Here is an 18,960-nt window from a genome sequence, read left to right on the forward strand (position 1 = left end):
ATTGTCAAAGTAGAAACTCAGGGATTGGGGAAAGGCAGGGAACACTCTTTATCCTGCCTTGAACTGGAGGGAAGTGTTGCTGCTCTGAGTCTGAACTTGTTGGCATTTTAATGTGGCTGGATTTTCTATTTTAATAAGAGAAAACGAAAATGGGGGCCTCAATGCTCAAGCCTGCAAGGAGAAACAGATTTGGCTTGAAGTGTATTGAAGAAAAGATTGTGCATTTCCTCTGGGCGAGCTGACAATTAAAATCACCAAAAATATTGTTCTCTTTATTATGATACCGAAACGAATAAAAAAAAATGAAAAGAAAAGGAAGAAAAGGTTCTAGTAAAGGGAATCGTCTGCGTATCGCCACGTTTGCCCAAATATACAGCTTACATTGTAAACGTCGAACTGTTAGAAAAGTCTTTCTTGAGCCTTTCTTGTTTCAAACAAAGATTTGCTCTTGAACTCGAAGTTCAGCGGCCGTAAGTACTAATAAAGTGTCAGAGCACAAAAAGCCCGAACCTCCTCAAAACCTGCCTCCTCCTCCTTCTTCCTTTTCTAAATCAATCCCAGAAGTCGGCAATAACATGGCCTCTGGTTTGTCTGGTCAAGAAAAGGTCCGTTACCCGAACCCACCCGACCTAACAAACCCGGACCCGGGTACACTGAGAGATCAATGGAGGTATGCCATCACGCAATACAGTAAATGGTACTCTCACGCGTGGGGCACGGCAATTCTGGCTGGGGTATCGTTTTTTGCCCTTGGTTGGAGCATCACGGGCTCTAATCCTCTTCCCTCTTTCAGGTCTGATCCTGACAAAAAATGATAATAAATAGTGATCTTCGATGCTTCATCAAATTTTCGGTCAGTTTTAGTTTACTTGATATCTCTTTTCGCGTTGGGTGTTTGATTTGATAATTGCAGCGCTTGAATTAGATTTCTTTTCTATTTTTGTTTGAACTCTGAATATAATTGATTTATTCACGCTCATGGGATTCCTTTTTATAGTTTTTAAATTGGAATTAGAATGCAGAATTCCTTTTTATATCATTTATTGAATAAGAATTAGCATTTCAAACTTCAAGAATGCAGAACTTGCAAAAAAATTCAGCCTGCTTTCGTTTTGATAGTATTATATGCTTCCACTACTGTTTTGCTGCAATGATATTTGGTTTATTTCAGAGATAATCCACCTAAAAATTGGTCAAAACTCAAAAGCAATATTTTGTGACTTTGCTAAAAGAACATGCATTTTACTGCTGTGTTGTCCGTACTATAATTGTTCATAGTTCTGAAATTTGCCTAGTTGTTTCTTTCTAGACAGTGGATAGATATGCTTCTTTTTTCGACTGTTGATCCAGAATGAACTTCCTGTTGGAGAGGCCATGTTGACCTGGAAGAAAAGCCGCTAAAAGCTGCTGTTCTGATTCACTTACGCTAAGTGTGACCGCATCTTAAAGAAAAATGGAGTCCTTAGAATTTGTTTTCTTTAAGCCACTCGTCTTGTTCACAGTTGCTCTATTATCTTACGGAGTATGGTATAAATTTTTCTAAAGATATTTATCTGTTCTCTTGCCGCCGGCCTGCCAACCTCACCGTTTTGAACTGGTTTTTTTTTTCATGGTGTCTTTCTTCTCATTCCTTTTTTAAGAGAAAAAGATCGACCATGCAGAGAAAAGGGTCTGTTTAATTTCTGCGGAGTTTATAGTCAAGAACGATGTTACCTACTTCCCTGTTGAAAAACAAAAATGTCTTAACAAAACTTCAAGCCAAGTCTTCAAAACAACGCCCTTCTTCAGAGGGCTATGCCTCCTCAACATGCCCTGTAATTGGTTCAAGCAAATCAGCCGTGTGGCTAAACCAGGAGATCAACCGGTTTCATTTCTTGTGAAACTATGGCAAATAATATGATAGGAATCATCATCATATGCATCCAAAAATGTCAAAGGAGCCTAGTTTTAATCAATCACGAAGATGAATAAGAGTAACTGGCATGTAACGATCAAACAAGATACTATATGAGGAGCTTTGATTTCCAATATCATATAAAACGCCTACCATCAAACGCTCTAAGCATGTTATTTTGGCGTTCCATCAAAAGCCAATCATCAGGAAATGATTCGAAACAAACTGAACTTCATATAAAACTAAGATGGTTTAGCACTTAAACCAATGAACAAAGAGGGAAACAAAAGCAAAATGTTTGAAATTAACAAAGAAAAACAACACAAAACCATTAATCTCTAGTCCTTGAGTTCAAGCTAACATAGATGAGTTGTGTTTAGCATGATCCAAAGCACAAAGTCAACTGGTTAATACATTGTTGATGTTCGCCTTTTTGTGCTGTCAGGGAAACTTCTATGTAGCTATGAACAAAGGCATAAATTTCAAAGAAAAATATCTTTAGATTCCTCCAGGATTAAGCTGAACAACATCCAACTTGCTTAACGGCTGATACATCGTCTTTAGATCCAACACTGATCGTCTGGCCTTTGGGCAAAGCTGCTGGGTCATCACCAATATCAAGAGCTTTCCTGCTTACAACATGATAAATCTGGGTCAGAACTTCCGTGAAGGCATTCTCAACATTCAGAGACTCCAATGCAGATGTTTCCATGAAAAAGGTGTTCTCTCGTTCAGCAAAAGCTTTGGCATCTTCAGTGGAAACTGCTCGCAAGTGACGCAGGTCTGCCTTGTTCCCAACTAGCATAATCACAATGTTGGCATCGGTGTGATCTCTAAGTTCCTTCAACCACCTTTCTACATTTTCAAACGTAACATGACGGGTGACATCGTAGACTAGTAAAGCACCAACAGCACCACGGTAATACGCACTGGTTATTGCACGATATCTTTGGCAAAACAGAGTTGACAGAGAGATTAGATGAACAGCCTTAAAACTTCATGATTTGCAACAAATTCAGAAAAAAAAAATCTTGAAGATAATTGTAAAAGGGTGATTCAAAAAAGAAAAACCAGTCATATCATACTGCAGGGAATTGTATAAAAATGCTCTCTTTTCTGTCTTCTTTGGTAAGCCAGGATTAATACATTAAAGGTCACTCTCCAACACTTGTAAGTATAAATTCAACTTTCAAGAGTAAAGGCAGCTGATTAAGGCACAGAGAAAGAAAATTAGGAATCATAGAATCTCTCTTCCATCCTTCTTAACCCCCATAGCAGTAATAGTTGGTCTTATTTATGAACATTATGCTGTCAGAATTTTCATTATAGATCATAATTAAAATGAAAGAAAAAACAAGAAGAAAGTTCCTTCTATATTTGATATAGAACAATATGCATTATAGACCATAATTAATATGAGAAAAAAAGGCCAAATTGAAACAAAATTTAAATGCCAATTTCACTAAGTATCACTCCAGCAATGAAACAAAGAAGTGGCTCTCAATACACAACATAAAGCAGGCAACCACATTACAATAGAAGGACCAGTTTCCTATTATGGGTGACATAGACATTACAAATCCACAATTCAAGCAAATACAGTGTGCTAGCCAAGTTCTATTCCACCAAAATTCAATACGATGACAAGAATGAATAGACAAGCAAGCAATTTTGTTTAACAAAGCAATCTATTATTTCCAATTGAAATCCCATAAGTGTAGAATTACCAAAAACAGTAAATAATTTAATCATTTGCAGGAACTGAATCTCATAAATTTCCAATTTTGTGAAATACCAACATTCAGATAACACCAAAAAAGAATACGAACCCTCAAATTAAGCAAAAATAAAGCGTAAATCATAAAACCCAGATCAAGATCTGCACCCCAGAAAAGAATGGCAAACAACAAATACCTTTCCTGTCCAGCAGTGTCCCAAATCTGAGCTTTAACAACCTTATCATCAACATGAATGCTACGGGTGGCAAACTCAACCCCAATAGTAGACTTAGATTCAAGGCTAAACTCGTTTCTTGTAAATCTAGACAAAAGGTTGGATTTTCCAACACCAGAGTCACCGATCAGGACAACCTTAAACAAGTAATCGTAGTCATCATCCGCCCTGTAAGCTCCCATTTCTCTCCTAATCTTGTTTCTTTCTTTCCTTTCTCTTCTTGTCTTGTTCTTGTTCTTTGTCGTCCGATGTTGTCTTTGATTTGCTTCAAATTACGTAAAAAGGAAAATAAAAACAAAAAAGAAACGCGTTTTTCTTTTTTTTTTTTTTCTTGTTATTTGGGTAGCATTGGTTTTGGTTCTGGGTTTGGGATGGTCTGAAGAAAAAAAAGAAACGGCTAAAAGCTTCAAGTCTTTTAGTTGGCAAATGGCTATGATTATATTGGCTGGTGGTCGGTTAACCACAATTAACCTCTTTTCACGAGATTTTGGAAAAAAAGTTTGTTTGGGTAACGGGTTTCTCATAATTTCACATTAAAAAAGAGTATGGTACATGTACACGAAATTAATTAAGAATATATTTGAATGTAGGTTTGGTAATAGATCGGGTTTGAACGAATTTTTATTCATATTAAATTTGATCTAATTTTATAATCATAAAATTTGAATTCGATTTGGTTTAAAATTTTTTTTAATTTTTTATACTCGAACGCAATCTGATTCGACTCGATATTTGTATAAATCATACCCGACTCGATATGATCTAAAATTAATAAAATATTATTTTTTAAAATATAAAATATTATTATTTTAAATATAAATATATAATTATATAATTATATATAAATTAAAAATTAAAAAATAATTTTTAATATAATATTAGGTTGGGTTAGGTTGGATTTAATTGGATTTATTTAAAACTCGAACTAAACCTGACTTGATTTTTTTTTAATAATATCCGATCTAATCCGAAACCCGATTTAAAAAAAAAAATTGATCTTATGAGGTTGGATTGGATTGGAACAATCGGACTTGAATTGGGTTGTCAATCCTATTTGAATAGATATTATGATTAATTTTGATAAAAATAAAAATAATTATAATTATAATTAAAAAATTATAAAAATAATTATATTGAATGAATCTCATCAAAATTGATATATAAATTCAATTAGCATACTAGCATTGTGGGATTTGGAACAATGTCAAACTATGTAAAAGGATTTAAAAATTAAAAAAAAAAAAAGAAAAATTTTGGAATTGTATGACATTATATGTATATTTATATATTAAAAAATTTGTTGGTTTCTTAAATGGTTTAGATATTTTTGTTATAACTAACTGCCTTTCTGTAAAATCATGAAAGAGTAAGGAATGGGAAAAGGAAAAGAAACAAATCAAGATCCAACTTTGGTGGCATGAATTAATTATCATCAATTCCACTAAACATAGGAAGCAGCCATAGTGAATGATTGCAACAACAACATACCTAATAATGTCCTAAAATTTTTTTTCTTCCTTGTGAACATAAATTGTTTAATATCGAATGAAAAAAATGATTGATATTTATAATACATTTAGGATTTATTTGAATAGACAATGAAATTAGTTTCGATAAAAATAAAAATAGTAATAAAAATTATTATAATTATAATTAAAAAAATTATTGTAATTGTAATTAAAAAAATTATAAAAAAATTTATTGAATGAATCTTACTGCTATTAACATTTAAATTAATTGATAATATAATAAATTCAATTAAATTACATTAAAATTACGATGAAATCCAAAATCCCATTTAATCAAATATATAAGACAAAAAGGAGTAACCCCACATGCAAGATTGGGTGGTCTGTAATGTACTGCCAAATGCAATCGTGTTAAGCCCAATGGGCCATCGAAAGAATTAGGCCATAACCAAAATCAAACAAGCTATTTTTTTAAATGCTTTAATTTGAAGAATCGTTACTGCAAATGTTATGATGAAAACAAATAAATAAATTTTTTTTTTTAGATTTTGATGAAAAAGAAACTCATTTCTAAGTTCCAACTTTCTTATTTGTTAATCTATAAATCAGAACACATGCATGGATGACCCTGATTAATAAATATCATAGAATAAATGAATTTTTCTTTCGTTTTCTACCAAAAATTTTTGAATCTGCCATTTATCAAAGAAAGAAAACTTGAATCATCTTGAAGACTTGGACAGAGAAAAAGTTTTTCATGATTGAGAACTGCAATCTAATCTTTGTCTTATATGCAAGCTGAAACGTCATGTTTTGTGACCCATTACGTACTTTTCATGGCGAATGGAGAGCCTGCCTAGCTTAGCAGCAGCGTACCGATCTTTGTTTTGTTTCCACTTTGCAATGTGCTTGGACAAAATTAAGTCCTCTGCTCAAAACGGCAGAACTATCCAATCAAACCTACTGTTGACACACCAATTCCCTCGTGTGGCCATGTATGGAAAAACCTGACCACTCCGCTTACGCCACGTGTCATGTTCATGACAGATCTCCCATTTCTCAGCCCCTGGAACCTCCAGGTAAAAGCCATTGTCTCTTTCTCCATATTCCACTTTGGAATCCAAGTTATTTTGATTTTTGGGGTCGGGAGGTGTCATGATTATCATTGGTGATGGTTCATGCAAAAAAGACAGTGACTTTTTTGAAATGTGACATAGCGGGGTGGAAGGAGCTGGAAAAGGAGAGGAATTTCCCTTTTGACATATCCAATTCGCTTTGTCAAATCGAAAGTGTGGGGGCTAAAGAGAGGGAATCATACACTGTTCTCACCAGAGTGCACGTCAAAAATCTGAACCACTCAACACCAATATTGACTCCCTCCTTTAACCACTCATCAGGATTCAGATCATAGCCATAGCTCATAGTTGCAATACGAAAAACAACAGGAAATGTTTGCAGACCTGGCCGACCAACCATTTTTGGGTGGCAGGGTTTCAGTCCTTCAGAATCGTGTGAGAAAATGGTTTGAAACAATGAATTTCGTCGCTCTAACATAACAGATGGGCTTTGAATGGGTTGTTTGATGTTGGGTGAATCCTAAGTAAAACCCTATTTCTGAATTACATGTGGACAAAGTGGAAAGGTCTTTTGCAAACTTTATCGTGTACAAGTAAGACAAATTTAGAGGCCTATAGAACATAGAGACAAAATATTTGATTACTTATCAATATCATTGATTCTCTCAATCTATTTCCTCTTTGAACATCTTTTTCTAAAGTTAATATCGAATTTTCAAAGCCTCCTTCATAAATTAAACTCAATCGTCACTGCATAATTAATTAATAGGCCTTGTTGATCAGTAATTAATCAATGTTTCAAATTTCAATTTTCAAATAATATATATAGCACTGAACAGTCTTGCATGCATGAAATGAAATACAGCTGCCCTCCATTGACATTTTCTTGCCGAGTGGTATATCTTGGAAAAGAAAAACCCAAATTGGTTCATTTTAGATCGGAAAAGTACTCTAACCCTAAATATAGTAAATTAAAACGTTATAAATCATCACTCGAAAATCCAACTTCAATTGTTTGAGCTATTAAGGCGGCTAAATTTCTGACTGTCAAATATATAATATGAAAAAAAAAAAAAAAGAGTTTTAGCTTCAGTTTCTTAAAAAATAATCAGAAAGTAAAATGCAAAACGGCATGTGCTTATGATGTTTACGAGAGAATGACTTCACAATTCACATAGTTGAATTAATGTAATATGCTTAATTATCCACACCAAAAAAATGATCATGAAATTATATTAGTTATATACAGTAGGGTTTTAATAAGTGTTTTTGTAGACAAGTTAATGTTTCTTGCACATATTAAAATTAGAATAGCATATTTCATATATTGCCTTAACAAGAGATTAGAGAACACGTTTTGGTCCAGAAAGTTTTCATACTATTACAAATCACAGCCGTACTAACTTAGTGTCCTGAGGACTACAGCTAAAGCTAGAGCTAAAGCTAAATTTCAACCTTGAGATCAGAGAGAAACGAGGAAGAGACCAGCGGTGTCAGCCTATGTCATCCATTTTCACATGTTTCTAACTCTGCAATTCAAGAAAAACACACTAATCAACAAATTTAATTGGTAAGCAATAAAAACTTCCAGTGTTTACACGAGAAGAAGGACCTTCATCTTCTTTGAATAACAAGCTGTCATACACATTATATACTATATATAAGTACATCTTTGAATTTTATAACAGTAAAAAAATTTTAGGGGAGGTTTTCCAAAGTTTGTCACCTTCATTATGCGGCGAAGGGGCTTAATGAGCGCACCAGATAGTAAAATCCACCATGCTGAAGAGACTGAAGGGTTACCCCCCACTCGTTCGTGAGAACAGGTTGACCAGCGGAGTTGATCAGGATTGCATCATCGCCAAAGGCCTCCCGCACGTTGAATGGCCCCACGGCCACCTCAAAGGCTACATCATTGATAAACACCGTCGATCTAGACGCACCTACAGGACCCACTGCACCAGATTCCACACCACCTGCCAACAGGGAATCACTCAACATATAAGTATATTTAACACCAATGCAGTAGTCAATTCCAGAGAGAACAAGCCATGCACACGTCCATCTACAGGCAATGATCAAAAATCCCCATCCTAAATGACACTTTTATCCTCATTTTCTACCACGAATGACCAAAATATTCTACCCTCGTGTGCAAAAATTTTGATACATCCATTAGCAGGCCCATGAAATGTTGGTGTATATATTCTTATATAACCTTTTCTATTAATAAAGACAAATCAGCTAATAACATCCCTAATATTAGAAGAATAAAGAAAATTATTGAAATTTTTTACCTTGAATGTGGTGATTTAATGGAACAGTAATTGTAGCACTGGTGGAAGCATTAGGAGGAGCAATAGTGTGAGTACTGGGAGCAGTGGTGACAGTGTAACTAAGCTGAAGCTGCATCTTCATCTTTTCTTCATGTTCTTTCCTTGAAGACCCATGGCTCAATATCTCACTCAACAATAGATTTGTACAGGGTCCAACTGGTTGTTCAGGAACTTGAATAACATTGGTTAGCTCAGAGAAGCCCAACCCTTGTGTAAATCCGGCTCCTGCAGTGGCCTGTTGCGCAGGAAAGAAAAAAGGTTCGTTCAAGAACTCGTTTTGAGGCTGATGAAAGTAGGTCTGGTTCATAGAAGCAGTTGGAGAGTTGGAAACATCGATGACATTTGGAGAACTCAAAGAGAGAGTACTCCTTTTAGCTCCTTTTGGTGAAGATTTCTCGGATGAGGATGATGAAGAGGAAGGTGCAGTGATAGTGGTAATATTGGTGATTGGAGGAGTTTCCTGGGCTTGTTGATTTTGTAGGGACTGTTGTTTAGAGTTTTCAATGTTGCGCAGCTTGTGTTTGCTTCTTGATTTTCTGTTTTGGAACCAGTAAAACACATTGGCATCACCTACTTGGCCATACTCCTGCAATTGAGCTCTGATTTTCCTTATCTCATCCCTTGGTGGGTTAACCATTCCGGAGTTGAATATGGCTTCCAGTATGCGAATTTGTTCAGGTTTCGGGTTCCATCTTGGTTTAGGCTCAGGACTACGCTCTTCACATCCTGCAACTGTTGCAGATGAAATTATCATACAATTGAAAAGAATTCAAACAACACATTATAATAATCCATTGCTTTCTTAATTAGGGTCATGCCATTCAACATAAAATTATCAAGTAATACTGTAAAAGATTATCAGTTTAAAGGAGCAAATTAATGAGATAAGTGACGACTTATTTATATGGGAACTTACAAATTCGAGATGCCTAAAGTATGAAGGAGTTCAGGTGAGCTAGATGACTATAGCTGGCCCTTATTCAAGCATGAAAATGGTTCTGGCAACCATTGAGTATAGAAGAGAACAAGAACACAGAATAAATGTTCTCATTGCTACTGATAATTGTATCATTTACCTGAGGTGTAAGGGGCTCTTGACATGAGAGATGGGTTGATGTCACTCTGCCATTGGTGGTGAGTGTTGCAAGGCTTGGATTTGAACATGCTAGGCCAGTGTCTGTTTGACGAAGCCATGATGATGAAGATGCTGATGATAGTGGCCAAAATCTAAGTTAGATATCTCTAATCTAAAATAGCCAGCAACCAAAAGAGAAACAAGAAATACAACTGCCCTTTTGTTATTCTAGTTTTTGGTACTGCTTTGCACTAGGCAAACGTAACATCTCTTCTTATGGCCTCCTCAACTACCCTTGTGATAATTTTCTCTTAATTAAATGAACAGTCATTCCCATTTCCCAAAGAAAATATAAAAATGATATTTTTGATAAATAACTATAGAGCAGGCAAAATCCACAACAGGAATCCCCTGCTGAAAGACAAACAAAAATGGAATTTAAATAAATGAAAAGGGGAAGACTGAAAGTACTCGCCCAACCTTTCCTTACAATTTTACACTAAAACTGAAATACGTCTTTTCTACTCAAAGTACAAGTCAATTCCCCCAGACTAGAAGCAAAGGAAACATGGGTAAGAATACTTGCTGGTGTTTAATTAGAATCTTCATCAGAGGTGACAGAGAAAGCTCTTCATGCAAACGAGAAGTGAAGTGAGTAAGGTTTGTAACTCCAAAGAGTGGACAGAGAAAAGAGGTTTTGTTTTTTGCTTTAGAGAAATGGGTTGTTCTGATCACCTTGTCTCTATTTTCTTTTTCAGTTGTCTATGGAGAGAGGGGATTCTATTGCTCTCTTCGGTTTTATCTTGCAATGTATTAATGGAAGGGTGTAGGGGCAGATATAAGTGTCGGATTATTCTAATGGAAAAGGTTGTTGCAAGAATAAATAGGGGGCGTGGGGTGTTTGAAAGTCGAGAAGGGCATGTAGGGTTTGATACTTTGATAATGGGAATCAATTGGTGGGATAGTAATTGCAACTTCACAAGGTCTGCTTTATTTTGGGCAAAGTAAGTGGGGCTTGGATTGACTCGAGGGCCTTGTTTATTGTTTATTCGCATAGTTTTCTTTTTTTTTTTTTTTTTCTGTTGAATTGAAGTGAATTTATTTGTCCATTCATATTGAATTAAATTGAGCAGTTCCAAAATTATACTGTAAACAGGGCAAAACATTTGTGCACTTATGCAAAGGACATTGCATTCGCATGCACATAGGTTGATGTTGGTACGTACTAGTGATGGCTGGCTGTACTCAATTACCATCCTCGAAATTCTCGTTTTCTTAATCAGTATGAGATGTTAGCAGGATTGAAAGTCTTTCCAGAGTCATTGGTATTTTTATCAGATAGAATTTTACAACCTGGATAATTTGACTTATCTGTTGTTATGCCTTTAGTGAAAAGATTCATATATCAATTATCAATTCTCTCTGTATCAGAAAATCACAAAACCAGCACTTTTTTTTTTTTATGAATATATATTTATATTATTACCTTTATGTATTTGATAATCATAGATACAAAAATGTTGAAAGTTAAGTGATCAATTCATCACCAGCATTTCTCATTCCAAGAAAAATGTTAAAGAGTACTATTGGGCAAATTTTTTATGCTTGCAACAGAACATACCAGCCTCAGATTAATTATTTGAAAAAAAAATCTTAAAAAAACACATTTTTTTTGCTCCCATCTAGTGTATTGTTGAGTGAGACCAATATTATATAGTAAAATTATTAATTTGGTAGCTTATTAGACTATGTGAACAAAATCATTAAAACTGCTAAGCTCATTTTATATAGTATAATTAATAGACTGTAATATTAATGCCAAAACCCAACAAAACCATGATTGTAAAGATAGAAAATCATAACTAGTGTACGGTGCCGCCCATGCAATATCTTATGTGTCGGACTCACATGCTTATGGGACAATCCTTAAGCCTTATAAGAATACCTCTCTATATAAGATTTGAGGGAATTTATGGGACAATAATGGGAAGCAGACCATCCTGTTTTCTTGGCTACGAAAGAGGGCTAGCATCTTCATTTTTATTTTGTAGTTATGACTCGTAAAAAGATGACCAAAGCAACAAAGAAAAGTAGAAATACAGATATCCTCCGCTTCCCATGCAGAGACTGAGAGGGAGTTAAAGAGGGACAGAGGGTAGGATTAGTTGTCTGGAGATTTTGGGTCTACGCGGTGTCTGTCCCATTCCAACGTGAAAAATTTGCGGCAAGCTTCGGTGCTTGCGATCTCACCTCTCACTTTAAAACAATTCCAAGTTTTTTTTTTTTTTTTAATTTATTGGTTTTAAATTGAATTAATACCCTTCTTTAGTACATAATATCATAATTCTTATTTCCTAATGCTAGCATAAGCTATCAATTACAAATAACAGTGCTAGCACTACTTTCAGACCCATTATTGAGTAGATTCCAAAAATTCTAATGCTATAGATTATTAGGCTTAGAAAAGTGAAACTTATATATACATGCGATAAGAGTTGCAGAAGATAAAATCCCCCACTTGCAAGCTCTGACACAAGGAAGATATGGGACCATGGCCTGTTTGTATAAGAATAAGTCTTTCTTGCTCCCTGTTAGGGGGAGACAGACAAGAAGGCTTAAGAAATTGCAGAAGACGATTCCATCAAAGGTCTTTAGCAAAAAACTGAAGTAGAAGTAGACGAGTACTGTGCATGGGAAAGTATTAGTTTTGGCACTTTGGCCTTTATGTCGCTGCCTTTGCAAACGTACGTGTGTAGGGCTTTTGGCTTTGTTAATTATGATGATTGAATGAGAGTCATGCGAAAGTGAACCCTACCCTTTACGCAGTAGGCCTTTTCCTCCCTACCCATCCCTTCCCCTCCTTCTCTTTATAAATGATCTTTGCAGGACCATGGCCTCTGGGGATGGGAGGTGAGGGGATCTCTGCTGCAATTCCGTGCATTGCTAATTTGCTACTATTCATTTATTAGACTTATTTCTGTTTTTGTGTCACTTTCCCGTTCTGCTCATCTTTCATCTTTTCTGGTCCTACCAATTTTGATGAATTAAAATCCTTAATTTATTTCTGATACCCCTTTTCAACATGAATGCATCACAATAAATTAAAGAGCAAAACTCTGAACAAATTAATTTCAGTTAATTTTTAAATAAATAAAAAAGAGCAGAAGTTGGATGCACATGATTACAATAAATGTTGCTGGAATTTAATCAATCAAGGGCAAAGCAAAGGCAACATGAAAATGGGTATTTGTATATGTGTGTTTTAGCTAGAAATGCGCTAAAGAGAACAGTCACTTAATGCAAACGTGCTTGTAGTAAATACTCTACATGGATAAAGCTTAAATGCCTAAATTTGGGTGCACATGCAAACCATCATATAATATTCCAATACTGTTGAACAAAAATTTCAGACTGAGGCTCTTTCTGCTCTTATGAATTTATCTATGGCACAGAAAATTTGGGGGAGGATTTGAAAGTAATGTTATTGTTTGGAAATTATCCATTGGTGGACTGCTTCATTCTCTCATTAATTAAAAAAGACATACTACTAACATTTTGTTTTGGTATTTCTTCCTATATGAGATTTCTAGGTTGCTTGCTCATGAATTGCAATGATTTCAGGTGTTAGCTCTTTATTCATAAGCAAAACCTCTTTTAATTAAAACTTCATTGGCATTTGAATTCAAAAAAAAAAAAAGACAAGCTTTTAGAGGTTTTTTACTCGTGGACCTTTTATATATGATCTCTAAAATGAAATTTAATGGAACCAAACATACCCATACTATATATATGCAAACAACCTTTATTTTTTACAAAAGATTATAATTTAAGAATAAAAAAATAATATAAATATTGTAATTTGAACTTCAAATTTAGTGGATAAAACTTTTTAAAGATAATTATATAAACGAATTGAATTAAATTTTTTATTTCAAACAACTATTTTGTCTTAGATCAAATTTTTTTGAAAGATTATAAATGAGAGCTATGAATATCGTTTTCCCTTTCTTGGGAAGGCAATTTGATATTTGATTTTTCCATTCCCTGTTTTGCTTATCAATGACAAAGAAAATTAAACCTCTAAAACTGGTTATGGCTTAATTATATATAGTTTAATCCGTGAATCATGGATACATCCTTTTGGGAAATTAAGAAGTTCCCAAACTCCATTTCAGCTGGATTAGTTTTTCATTGACCCTACTAAATAATTAACCATGCACAAATATACACAATATGTTCATATCATAAATTAAATCATAACTCCAAAACTAGCTAGGAATGTCAAATGCTTGTGCCGAATTGAAAGAATAGATTTGGAATATTATTGTATTTCCTACGAAATGTTTTGTACTTGAAAATTAAAATATTTATTAGTGTTTAACATATATTCTTATTGAATAAAAGATCTTTCTTTGTACTTGTCTCATAAAAGGGAACATTGTAAAAAGATTTCTAAAGAACAGTTAATTTAAAAGTAATTAAAGTAATTGACCCACCTTTCCAAAGAGAGAAGGATGGAAAAGAGAGCCTATTAATTTTCAACTTCAACGGCTGTTGTTCACATGACATGGCACTTTTGTTCATGGCAACTTTGTACTGATCGCATTCAAAGTATAACTATCCTAGAGAAAAAAAGTCAATAGCAATGGCCTTTAAGAACTATGACTTTGATTAGTTCTGATGACTGTGCTTTAAACATATGGTTTTCCCCACTTTGACAATCTGGGGGAAAGGGTGGCGTGTCTACAACTGGATCATCAATAAATTGGTTTGAACTAATTCATTAGAAACTAGGATTTAACAGGGTCAAACATTTTTGGATTCTGAGAAGAAGAAATAAATATGTTTACACTTTAGACCAAGGGATATAGTTATTGGTGAATATGCGCAATTACCTGAACTCCTTGTTTACATATTCTGCAAATTTTGCATGGTTCAAAGGGCATGTTAGGCGGATCTCAAACTCTTTAACTTGAACGTCAAACTCAAATTTCTTGGTCATGCAGCAAAGAAGAGTGACATATTAATTAGGCTCCATATGGTTTTATTTAGCACAAATAGTTTTTTTTTTTTTATATATAAAAAATACCATAATCTAAAGATATAAAAAAAGGTTTCAGGTATTGAAATTTGAACTTTAAACATGTTGGATACTATCTCTTTAAGAGCGACAGCATGAACCAACTGAGTTAAGTTATAGATTCACAAATGGTTCACTTTTTAATCAACCAGATTAGGGATGTATTAGCGATTGTTGTAATATTAACATAGTGTCTTGGAAAAAAAACAAAGAATTTATTATCAAATAAAGTAACTTAACAAGCTTGAACATTGATTATCATGGTTGTTTAATTAGGAAAATTTTCAAGTGTATGGTTGGAGCTGAAATGATGTTGAGGTAGACCACCAACCGCTTGTAAACAGTTGGAGTACTCCATTGTGAAAGCAAGCAAATGTTCTTCCATTGAATTGCAATCTAAGCTATAACTCAGACAACTGTAAAGAGGCTCTCGCATTTGAAAAGCTAGCTATGACAAATAGGATTAAAATGAACCACCTTTATTGAAATTTATGGAAAAAAATATATATTAGAAAGTATAGCAGATAGCATTTATCGGCAGACAGTTTTTTATAAGTATTTTACTGTAGTTTAGTTTCAAAGGAAAGTACATGATCTTCTCTTCTGAGGCTTTCTCTTTGGTTTTGGTGGCCTCAGAGCTACTTTTATTGCAGCATCAAAAACAGCCTTCACATTCTGAAGAAACAGAACAAAGGAAAGTTAGTCTTTTAAACATTTGCAGTTCTAACAGTTAACTAGGAATGTTGTCTTGTTTAAAATCAAATCAAATATATATTAAGGCAGTGCATATCATTGAACAAATTTTGTAGCAAAACACTAAATTCTGCCATCAAGTGTAGCCTATAAAATGATTTTTAAGAGGATATTGGAAAAAATGGTAAATTCTATGATAAAGGCTGCATAGAAGTAGAGTACCTGTTGAGTTTTGGAACTGCATTCAATGTAAGTAACTGCTCCTATCATTTTCTTTAGTTCCTCTCCCTGCCCACCATGTTTTCATTGAAACAAACAATGAACTATCAGTATTAGTTGAACACTATTAAAGTATATTAGTATTATGAATGCTTTAATTGTTAACTTGCCTGAGAAGTTGTTATTGCTGTTGCTCCTGGGTGATCACTCAAGAACTGCTTGTCATCTCGCAAATCTACATTCAATTAGAGTCAAATATACAGGAGTGTACAAAATTGAAAGACAGAATTGACCGATACAGAGAATGATCTACTATTCTAACAGTACATTCCAAGATGTTTATGTGTAATCCAAGACCCTGAAATGCAGAGTTAGGTGCATAGGAATAAAAATGTAGTCTGTTTTCTTTCTAAACTTGGGGCTTTCTCAATTGTGCTTGAAGTGATTTAAAGATGGGGGTAGTTTACCTAGTTTGGTTCCAACAAGCACAATTGGCACGTTAGGAGCATAATGTCTAAGCTCCGGGATCCACTGTTAGCCATGAATTCAATATTTTTGTCAAAATCAAGGAACTTGAGGATGTTAAATTAAAGAAAGATATTATAGAAAACTGGAAACGAGAGTGTAGGTATGCCAGAAAAATTACCTTTTTGTAGATATTTTCATAACTGGGCTTGCTAACCAGGGAAAAGGCCAGCAAAAACACATCAGCTCCTCTATAACTTAAAGGCCTTAGCCTGTTGTAATCTTCCTGTCCTGAAATTCACAAATTTACTCAGAGGTCACAGCATTGATTTGAACGATCAGTAATTTCACAGAAATTATGGAAGCTAGGATTTTAAGGCTGCAGACTCATGAACTTACCGGCAGTATCCCATAGGCCTAGGTTCACTATGCTGCCATCCACCACCACATTGGCACTAAAGTTGTCAAATACTGTTGGAACATAATCCTGTATCAGAAAGAAAAACCAAAAGAAAAACAAAAAAAAAGCCATTGCATTATTGTCACTTTTCTCGTGATGTCATAATAATCGGCATGATCAAGTCCACCACATCCATGAAATATTCCATGATCCCATCATTACCGTTGGAAAAATATTGCTAGTATAGGAAATGAGCATGCAAGTCTTTCCCACCGCTCCATCCCCTACTGTAACGCACTTGATAAATCTTGCTGTGCTCATCTTCTCCCCTCCTTGCTGCTTCCTTCAATATATGATCCTAAATTTGATCGCAACTTATATGGTTATAAAAACTATGATCAACTATAATAAGAAAATGGAGGGAGATTGTGAAAGTATGAAAAGAAATGGAAGTTGAGGGTCGGCTTTTAACAACCTGCTACAATCCCATTACCCAACTTTAGCCGTTGCTGATCCAACATAGAATGATTGAAGGGTGGGATTTCTTTTCTTTAAGTGCAAGGACATGACTAGAAATAGGTGACTAAAGTATAGGTTTGGTGCTGGTGTTGGTTGGTTTAAATGTTGAGGAAGGGAGGTCATAGAACTAATGATGATAATAGTTTGATAAGAAAGAAGTTGCTTCATTAGCCAATACACCATGATGGAATTAATAACCAGTCCAAAACTTGTACTATCCTTCACAAAGTGCCATTTGAGCGACAGCATAATTATCATTTGGCGCTTATACGTGCAGATTAGCTTGCCTCTGTCCCCACCAATTTTTTGAAACTTAAAATCCAAGAAGTAACTCATCTTTACAATTAAGGTAACCTTTCTAATTATCCATTTAAGGGATGGTGTAACTTGTAAGAGAATGTCCTGATAACTCTATACATTTTTGGGTTAATAGTAAAAATTAAATGCCCTTTAGCACCATGTGCCGTAAATTGAGAAGCATCACTCATGAGTTAGTGAAAAAAAAAAAAAAAAGAATGCAGTGCGGTAGGGTGGGAATTGGAGCTGAGGAATTAATGTCGTTCCTCTTGCTTTTTCAATGAAGAAAAAGGGTAAAGAATTATTCATATTTATGTTTATAAGGTTTTAGGAAAAATCTTATGATTGATCAAAATGAAATCTATTTGTTATTATAATACATCTTATGGTTCCGAATCATTGATCTTTGCCATAGCTATTAAGATCGAGTTGCATATGGAATGGCAGACTCTATTATATGACTTTATTGTACGCCTAAGCCGCAAGTCGAAAGCTCACGGCTGGAGCAAGCATTTGGACCCAGAGTAAAAACGAACAAAACAACGTGCCCTGAATTAAATTGTAGAGGTCCTATGCAACCATGAACTTGAATCACAAAAACTAATATAAGGATGAAAATCTAGCTTTAGGCTACCGATGAGATTTTTAGTGCAAATTCTTGAGAGTTTTTCAGTAATTTATTACTACAGTTCAAGGGGATTCTAAATTTAATTCCTCTTTTGTTTGAAATAGTAAAAGAAACAAAAATTTCCTGTCATAACGTTCATCATATTCATATTTTCAGACATATTGTTCGTAAACTGTATATAACTTTTGATTAATAAAAGTTCGATGATCAATTTCTAAAAATTTTTAAACCACAATAGTAGAATTACAGCACCTAACTGAGTATCTATAATTTTTTTTTTTAAACTCGTGAAAATAAATCAATTTCAAAGTAATTATCCACTTGTCAAAATAGCATAAAAATGTTTTTCTTCAAGACATAATCTGCCATTGTTTTTTTTTTTTTTTAATATATATAAAACACTACACACTACCCTTTCAATTCTAAGCAAACTACAAAAAATTCAAGTTAAATTATGTGGGGTTTGATCATGCAGATATAAAACAAATTTTCTGTGGATGTTTATTTTGTTTTATCACCATAAAAACAATTTTTCTTAGGAGCTTATATTTTATTTATTTTAAATGACTTGTACATTGGATTTCACTAAACTCTTTAAATTAAACTTAATTAATGATGTAGTTTAGATGAGATGGTGGGTCGTGACTGATTCAATAAACATGAAAGTAGTTCATTCTTTTGGCTAGGATTTTCCCATAATAATACCTCTTATATTAGTTAAAACCTGCTATTAATTTAAGTACTATTAAAATAAAAATAAAAGTTATAAGGTCCATAAATCCAATGACTATAAGAGATTTATCTACATAATACTAATAATGAATACTTGCATGTAGTTAAGAATTTCATAAACATT

General features: G+C 34.2%; 4 protein-coding genes across 6 annotated transcripts; 1 reads left to right on the forward strand and 3 right to left on the reverse strand.

Annotated features, from left to right (window-relative positions):
- The first annotated feature begins 76 nt into the window (after window positions 1-76).
- LOC149510625 (uncharacterized) lies at window positions 77-1,579 on the forward strand. Of its 3 annotated transcripts, none has more exons than XM_089757133.1 (2): window positions 77-793; window positions 1,310-1,579. In XM_089757133.1, the coding sequence occupies exons 1-2, from the start codon at window positions 576-578 to the stop codon at window positions 1,353-1,355; spliced, it is 264 nt and encodes an 87-aa protein (XP_089613259.1). In that variant the 5' UTR covers window positions 77-575; the 3' UTR covers window positions 1,356-1,579. The 3 variants fall into 3 exon arrangements, with proteins under 3 accessions (XP_089613259.1, XP_089613261.1, XP_089613260.1); XM_089757135.1 differs by having other exon boundaries at window positions 109-853; window positions 1,314-1,579; XM_089757134.1 differs by having other exon boundaries at window positions 119-853.
- A 526-nt stretch (window positions 1,580-2,105) lies between these two features.
- LOC111280943 (ras-related protein RABA1f-like) lies at window positions 2,106-4,352 on the reverse strand. Its single transcript, XM_022868492.2, has 2 exons — window positions 3,809-4,352; window positions 2,106-2,841 (listed from the first exon to the last, which is right to left on the reverse strand). Exons 1-2 carry the CDS (start codon window positions 4,027-4,029, stop codon window positions 2,409-2,411), a joined length of 654 nt encoding a protein of 217 aa, XP_022724227.1. The 5' UTR covers window positions 4,030-4,352; the 3' UTR covers window positions 2,106-2,408.
- A 3,370-nt stretch (window positions 4,353-7,722) lies between these two features.
- LOC111280534 (WUSCHEL-related homeobox 9-like) lies at window positions 7,723-10,175 on the reverse strand. Its single transcript, XM_022868006.2, has 4 exons — window positions 9,805-10,175; window positions 8,690-9,460; window positions 8,119-8,368; window positions 7,723-7,921 (listed from the first exon to the last, which is right to left on the reverse strand). The coding sequence occupies exons 1-3, from the start codon at window positions 9,920-9,922 to the stop codon at window positions 8,124-8,126; spliced, it is 1,134 nt and encodes a 377-aa protein (XP_022723741.2). The 5' UTR covers window positions 9,923-10,175; the 3' UTR covers window positions 7,723-7,921; window positions 8,119-8,123.
- A 5,171-nt stretch (window positions 10,176-15,346) lies between these two features.
- Window positions 15,347-17,102, reverse strand: LOC111280724 (rac-like GTP-binding protein RAC13). The gene is made up of 7 exons (XM_022868152.2): window positions 16,883-17,102; window positions 16,660-16,747; window positions 16,442-16,551; window positions 16,263-16,326; window positions 15,966-16,030; window positions 15,799-15,864; window positions 15,347-15,558 (listed from the first exon to the last, which is right to left on the reverse strand). Exons 1-7 carry the CDS (start codon window positions 16,979-16,981, stop codon window positions 15,460-15,462), a joined length of 591 nt encoding a protein of 196 aa, XP_022723887.2. The 5' UTR covers window positions 16,982-17,102; the 3' UTR covers window positions 15,347-15,459.
- Between the last annotated feature and the right edge of the window lie 1,858 nt (window positions 17,103-18,960).

Source organism: Durio zibethinus, chromosome 28 (assembly GCF_047325235.1).
Source record: "Durio zibethinus cultivar Kanyao isolate XHJ-2024 chromosome 28, ASM4732523v1, whole genome shotgun sequence".
Taxonomy (NCBI): domain Eukaryota; kingdom Viridiplantae; phylum Streptophyta; class Magnoliopsida; order Malvales; family Malvaceae; genus Durio; species Durio zibethinus.

Coding starts and splice junctions, on each gene's coding strand:
- LOC149510625 (XM_089757133.1), top strand. CDS start 576: ATGGCCTCTGGTTTGTCTGGTCAAGAAAAGGTCCGTTACCCGAACCCA. Junction 794..1,309: donor AATCCTCTTCCCTCTTTCAG/GTCTGATCCTGA, acceptor GTTTCTTTCTAG/ACAGTGGATAGATATGCTTC.
- LOC111280943 (XM_022868492.2), bottom strand. CDS start 4,029: ATGGGAGCTTACAGGGCGGATGATGACTACGATTACTTGTTTAAGGTT. Junction 2,842..3,808: donor GACACTGCTGGACAGGAAAG/GTATTTGTTGTT, acceptor GTTTTGCCAAAG/ATATCGTGCAATAACCAGTG.
- LOC111280534 (XM_022868006.2), bottom strand. CDS start 9,922: ATGGCTTCGTCAAACAGACACTGGCCTAGCATGTTCAAATCCAAGCCT. Junction 9,461..9,804: donor AAGAGCCCCTTACACCTCAG/GTAAATGATACA, acceptor CATCTGCAACAG/TTGCAGGATGTGAAGAGCGT. Junction 8,369..8,689: donor ATTAAATCACCACATTCAAG/GTAAAAAATTTC, acceptor CCCTGTTGGCAG/GTGGTGTGGAATCTGGTGCA.
- LOC111280724 (XM_022868152.2), bottom strand. CDS start 16,981: ATGAGCACAGCAAGATTTATCAAGTGCGTTACAGTAGGGGATGGAGCG. Junction 16,552..16,659: donor AGGCCTATGGGATACTGCCG/GTAAGTTCATGA, acceptor TGTGAATTTCAG/GACAGGAAGATTACAACAGG. Junction 16,031..16,262: donor GCTTGTTGGAACCAAACTAG/GTAAACTACCCC, acceptor AATTGAATGTAG/ATTTGCGAGATGACAAGCAG.